Source organism: Bidens hawaiensis, unplaced genomic scaffold (genome assembly GCF_021521415.1).
Source record: "Bidens hawaiensis isolate Kalapana, Puna unplaced genomic scaffold, B.hawaiensis_p1.1 tig00039896_1, whole genome shotgun sequence".
Taxonomy (NCBI): domain Eukaryota; kingdom Viridiplantae; phylum Streptophyta; class Magnoliopsida; order Asterales; family Asteraceae; genus Bidens; species Bidens hawaiensis.
Window position 1 is genome coordinate 141,879 of NW_027505630.1, and position 6,754 is coordinate 148,632.

The following is a 6,754-nucleotide window of genomic DNA, read 5'->3' on the forward strand; positions in this document are numbered from 1 at the left end:
ATTTTTTTTCCAAGCTTCACCTCTACACCCGCATACAACTCACTGTACCCAAGTTCACAACCGAGAATAGTTGTGCTCTCGTTTGTTGAAATCGAACTGAGACCTCGAAAAAATTTCCAAATAATTCTTATCAAATACATGGTTCGAACCCAATTGTTCGAAGCCGATGCATTGCATTACCTTACACCAAACCTGCTAGCATTTATCAATATTGAATTAAACTAAAGTTGTTGAATATTTTGTCATGTATTAAAAACCTCCGTCCAAAAGTCAACCCACCACCCCCTTTAACACCCAATTAATTCTTATTCTTGTCTTCCTTCCAACTAAACCCATTCATTCACTCATGGGCAACTCGGCCGGCAAACTCACCGTCTGTTTCACCGGAACCACCCACCGGAAAAACATAACCATTACCATCTCCACCCCATTAGACGACCTGGGTCACTCTTTCTGCTACGTCCGACCAGACCACCAAACACCCACCTCCAAACTCCACTCAGCTGACGACGCAACAACGTTCCGGTCAATCTCCGGTGCATCAGTCTCCGCCAACACATCCACTCCATTATCCACATCATTCCTTGATGTTTACTCTTATAATATTAACGATAAAAGCTCCACTTTTGAAAGCTCTACGTCTTTTGCTTCAATCCCACTTCAACCTTTGCCCAGAAGTTTGATCAATTCGGGTCCTTTGAGTTCGGGTTCGGGTCTGTATTCGGGTCCGATTGAACGCGGGTTTTTATCCGGCCCGATGGAGCGGGGTTTTCAATCGGGTCCTGTTAGTTATGATGATCAGTTCCAAAGAAGCTATTCGCATGGATTTGGTTTTAAACAAAGATCAAGGAAACCAAATTTGATTCGGGTTATTAAAAAGGCGGTTTCGAAGACATTTGGGCAAAATTCGGTTGCTCCGGTTAGTAAATATGTGACTAGTTTGAAGGATCAGGATTGGGTTGTTGGTGGTTTGGAGAGAAAGAATGAATTGAGTAGTGAAGGTAGTTTGTTTGATGATGGTGATGGTGATGGTGATGGTGATGGTGAGTGTTTGAGTCAGAGTCGGGATCTTCAATGGGCGCAAGGGAAAGCGGGGGAAGATCGGGTACACGTGGTGGTGTCGGAGGAGCACGGGTGGGTTTTCGTTGGGATTTATGATGGGTTTAACGGTCCAGATGCGCCTGATTTTCTGTTGGGTAATTTGTATGCAAATGTGCATAAGGAACTGAAAGGTTTATTATGGGATGATCAAGTCGATTCATCGGATTCTAACCCTCAGAAGCAGTCGTTAGAAGTTGACGAATTGAATATCAGTGATCAAAATAAAAGGAGCCAGTTACTGAGACAATTTAATCAGAATGAAAGTTTCCCGAGTGCAAATGAGGATTTGGACACGAATTCACGGAAAATAAGGAGCAAGATTAGAAATAAGAGGAGATGGAAGTGTGAATTTTACCGGGAAAGATTGGAACTTGATCGAATTTCACGAGAATATGTGAATAGTAATGGGTCGAAAGCGATTAATCATTCGGATGTATTGAAAGCTTTGTCTCGAGGGCTTATGAAAACAGAGGAGGCGTATTTGGATATTGCAGACCGGATGCTTGTTGAAAATCCTGAGCTCGCTTTGATGGGCTCATGTGTTCTTGTTATGTTAATGAAAGGAGAAGATGTTTACGTGATGAATGTTGGTGATAGTCGAACGGTATTGGCCCAGAAACCTGAGCCGGATATCTGGAGACAAGATCTAGAGAAGATAAACGAAGAAACGTGGTATGATCTCGAGGTTTTTGATGCTGATATTGCTACCATGGATCCTAAATTAAGTGCTTGTCAACTTACAATGGATCATAGTACCTCCATTGAAGAGGTAGAATCAAATAATATAATTTCGGTTCGAATTTCTATTAGCCTTCTGATCGTTTTCTCAACTTAAAATTAATCTAATTGTTACAGGAAGTTCGAAGAATAAAGAGTGAGCACCCTGATGATGACTGTGCTGTGATGAATGACCGTGTTAAAGGCTCGTTAAAGGTTACTCGAGCTTTTGGTGCTGGTTTTCTTAAACAAGTAATTGAAAAACATTTGTTCATTTTAAATAAATCATAGCAAAAACTATTGCCTAAATCCAAACATGTGTGTAAAAACGATTCCGCTTAACTTGATTTTTGATAATAAGATACTAAAATCTTATGCTTTGTTTTTCACGTGTTGCAGCCAAAATGGAACAATGCATTACTAGAAATGTTTAGAATAGATTATGTTGGAAATGCTCCATACATAAACTGTCTACCATACCTTCACCATCACAGACTGGGCCCACGAGATCGATTCTTGATATTATCATCAGACGGTCTTTATCAGTATTTCACAAACGAGGAAGCTGTTTCTGAAGTCGAGGATTTTATTCAATGGTCACCCGAAGGCGATCCAGCTCAGCATTTAGTAGAAGAAGTTCTGCTTCGTGCAGCAAAGAAAGCTGGTAATAATCCTTTCTTATATTATTTTCACATTAGTTTAAACACGTTTATTTATATCTGATTTCATGTTTTTACAGGTATGGATTTTCACGAGTTATTGGAAATACCACAAGGGGATCGAAGGCGTTATCATGATGATGTTACAATAATTGTGATCTCACTAGAGGGGCGGATATGGAGATCGTGCGTGTAATTGACACGCGCTGTAAACATATAAATCGATTAATAAAACAGTTTTGTTACATGAAAATAGCTAGATAGAGTGCACCGAGGCCAAATTGTGATTATGTTTTGTAAATGTGTAAAAACTTTGTTCCATGTAATATCTAACTGTCATACCAGAATTGCAAATATTCAAATCAATTACTTTTGTTACAACAAGTTGTACGTATAATACATCCTTACCAATGCGAATAATCATAGATTGTAGGCAAATTACGGAATTTTAAAATTGAAAGAAATAGCATGTGACGGTATTTGTAAAAAAAGGGGAACTTTCATGGGGTGTGCCAATGTTATGAATTTTTTTAAATTTATTAGTTGCGTCTAGATGCCGATTAATCCTTGGTTAATCGCTAGTCGTTACTCCAACGACTAGTCGCTAATTAATCGCTATTTGGTCAAAACTGATCGAAACTGAAAATTATATATGTTAAATTTGGTATATATATGCATATTTGAAAATTTACGTATAAATTCATATAAAAATAATCTCGATTAATTTTAGTCTCTAGTCTCTACCTTATAGACATATTAGCACCTAACAAGTTCTACAACACTGGTCCTAATTAATGTCTATTAATTATTTTTCAAGATTATCTTGAAGTGCATGATGATAATGAAGAAAAAAGTTACTAAATAATAAAGTTTTATAATCGTATATACTTTTTACTAATGAAACGTGTAATTCTTATCACCATTATAAATCAACGGTGGAATTAGCAGGAGTTTGGGGTCTATTACCCTCCGGTGAGTCAGGTTTTATAATTTGGATGAAATATTCTCCATATATGATATTGTTTTTACTTGTAACTTTTTTCTATCTAAAAATCCATTATGGCTATTTACCATTTTAAAATTTATAAATATTAATCAAATAAAAACAATGTATTTGTCTAAGAATATTAAATCAAAAGACGTAGGTTCCAGTCAAATTACTAGAACGTGATGGATCAATGATAACGTGTTTCTATTGTCAAGATTTTGAAAATATTTGATGAAATAAATCAAATGGCCACTTAATGAGTCACCACTTTGATTTGGTCAAACAAGCCGTGTGGCTAAGGGATGTTTACATGTCTAATAAAAGACCTAGAAGTAGATTGTTTTACTTTGACCTAAGTTTAGTTCGGTTGTTGACAGTAAATGTATCCTTTAATATCATTAAATGAGTTTGTATATAAGGTGACTCTACGTTAGCCATGGCGCTATGGTCCGATGCCAACTTGTCATCCGATGATTGGTCGTCGTTGTCAAAATGATGAGGTGGATTCTTGTGGACCATTTCCACTTCATCTTTATTAATGTTGACAACATGCATGTGTGGTATGTTGAGGCTCACAACTCTTTCTAAAGTGTCATTGATATTGACCAACAAATAATGCACAAACATTAACACGTTTAAGAGTTGGAACAATTGGTCCAAAGCCAAAAACCAAACTGAACCAGTTCACTCATGCATTAAAGATCTAATGTTCGGGTTTCTGTCGGGTTAAGATCGAGGACAATGTTGTTACTAATGTTGTTAAATGAAGGGGTTACAATTTAGAAAACAAAATTTCTCTATGCCTTGTATATGACCGAACTATAAATATGACATCTATCAATCAAAAGGATGAAATTTGTAACAAACATTGAATCTAAATGACGTATAGTGTTATTATTGAAATTGTTAAATAGGTAATTTTATGTTTAAGAATGAGATTATAATTTGTGTCTTAAGTTAAATAGGTTAAAGAAAAACCTAAATTAGGTGCAAGTACGACCTTTTTAATTTAAAAGTAGTTTTCTACTTATTTTAATTTTATTGTAAATTCAAACATCCATTAAAATCATGCCAAGCACCCCTGTGCCTTGGGTTGCAAGAGTGACATGGTGCACACATGAGAATTGAGATTTGTTTAACCTTTACATGGGCGGATCTAGTGTTTGGTCAGGAGGAGCGTAGACACCCACTCAAATCTCTAGTTTATGTTATAAATTAACTTCAATATATATATATTAAGCACAACGAACCCATGTGCCCCATCGTTATTATTTTCAGTGCCCAACCCCAACCTTTTATGCTCAACTTTCCAAGCCTAAATTTTATTTGTTTTGAAAATTGACAAGTCCAAACTGTTTAATTGTCTAACTACATCATAAATTGAAATTTTTGAATTTACAAGTTATACGAGAGTGAGAGATGAAAAAGTTTTCAAATCTGATCAGGTATATGTCGTTTATATTATTTTTTTGTGATTTTGATTTTTTTTTATTTTGAAATACGTGTTACGCTCATCAATAGTTTACATATTTTATCTTAATTTTCGTTGGTTTCGTTTTGATTTGATTGTTTACGTGTTTCTTGAAATTCAAAAGGCATGAGATTTTTGTTGTCATTTGAGGAACGATGATTTGGGTTCTAGGTTTCTAAAACATTCTAGTTAATTTAGAGTTTAATATGACTGTTATAATATCATCTTTTAATGGTTAAAAATTTTACACTATTTAAATGATAAAGTAAAAAAACACTTGCAGGTGTTATGAATGAGACTATAAATTATAAATCACGTAAAGGGCAATTGTAATATATATTTTGTTTAATGGAATTTGTTGCTTAAATTTGTACACATAGTTTGTTTAATGTAACCTTTATACCCGCCCCATTTTGGTTTGACCTGTTTAGTTTGACAAGAACTATTCTAGGTTAATCGTTTTTAACACTCACTGGCTAAAATTTCTAGATCCGTCACTGAATTTTTACATGGTGCTCCCAACTTTTACGGATGTTGCTATTAATACTAGAGGTAGTTACCTAGACACAAATACCCTTTCCCACAAAATTCACGTATTTAGATGTTTTATGAATGTGTATTTTTAGAATTATACGCTATTTACAATAATTCTTTTTTTCATAATAAAGAATGAAAACGTTTAATAATGTACTTTTCATGTCTAAAGTGAACAATTACAGCTTTTAATCCTTTTATACCATGATGTTTTTTATGTTTGGTATGAATCATGAGTTCGACATCTGATATATGTAATCTTCTTAATTATTCGACATTAAACTTAGAATTAAATGTTTCGTTTTTATATGTTGCTAAAGACAGGTAGACGTGAGAAGATCAAAAAATGAAGGAACCAGGGTTGAGATATTTTGTTTTGTTTCTAATTTAAATACTAACAAAATACAAATATTGAATGACTAAAAAGTTCCATACACTTTACACATGAACACTACAAATTCCATATAATAAAATTAACTATCATACTACCTTCTTAAACAAAGATTAATCAGGACAAAAAAAACATCTTTTAATTTTAATTACTGTAAAAAGGTGGTGTGTGATAAATACGTGATTCCTCTTAACAAGGTATTCGGTTTACATTTTGCTTGTACTAATTTCTTATCATAAACTTTTGAAAGTTATTTGCTCATCACAAATTGTGATTTACCTGATCGTATTGGTTAATGGTATCAACGGGGTCCCATGAGTTTCTGATAATATATTTTCATGTTAAGAAAAAAATAAGATGAATAAACTGTCATGGTTGATAAACATTTGTTTTGATTTAATATGCCCTGGGTGCTAAAAACATGCAAAAGAGTGGGAGCTAAATCAAACAAAATCAATCATGCTGATTTCATATGGATATGAAAAAGGGAAGGAACAAGTAGGACTAAACTGTTTGATTTGGTTGGTTTGAAGATCTAAATATTAAATTCAATTGAAAGTTGAAATCTTTTAGTCAATAGTTGTAATAATAATCAGTTGACTTCAAGTCAACAATGGTTAAAATATAATTAGAACAACAACAAAATACACAATTATAGTCCCTGCATTTTCTCTCACAACTTGATAGCTGGGTCAATTTTGGGGTTCAAAGTAGTTTTAGTTAACAATTTTCTAGCATTGTTTAACAAATAACCATTTAAAAAATCCTTGACAATTTATATATTGAAAAATACCTTTTCTAAAACTTCATAAAATTATTGAAAGCTATAATATATCAACTTGTCGGGTGGTTTATACTAAACCGTTTAATGAGCATGTATTTTGCCATGGACA

General features: G+C 34.0%; 1 protein-coding gene across 1 annotated transcript; it reads left to right on the plus strand.

The window, feature by feature from the left end:
* Positions 1-242: 242 nt before the first annotated feature.
* On the plus strand, positions 243-2,673 carry LOC143614368 (putative protein phosphatase 2C 4). The gene is made up of 4 exons (XM_077087824.1): positions 243-1,870; positions 1,957-2,070; positions 2,218-2,482; positions 2,558-2,673. Exons 1-4 carry the CDS (start codon positions 347-349, stop codon positions 2,671-2,673), a joined length of 2,019 nt encoding a protein of 672 aa, XP_076943939.1. The 5' UTR covers positions 243-346.
* Positions 2,674-6,754: the final 4,081 nt, after the last annotated feature.

Coding starts and splice junctions, on each gene's coding strand:
- LOC143614368 (XM_077087824.1), top strand. CDS start 347: ATGGGCAACTCGGCCGGCAAACTCACCGTCTGTTTCACCGGAACCACC. Junction 1,871..1,956: donor ATAGTACCTCCATTGAAGAG/GTAGAATCAAAT, acceptor TAATTGTTACAG/GAAGTTCGAAGAATAAAGAG. Junction 2,071..2,217: donor GTGCTGGTTTTCTTAAACAA/GTAATTGAAAAA, acceptor CACGTGTTGCAG/CCAAAATGGAACAATGCATT.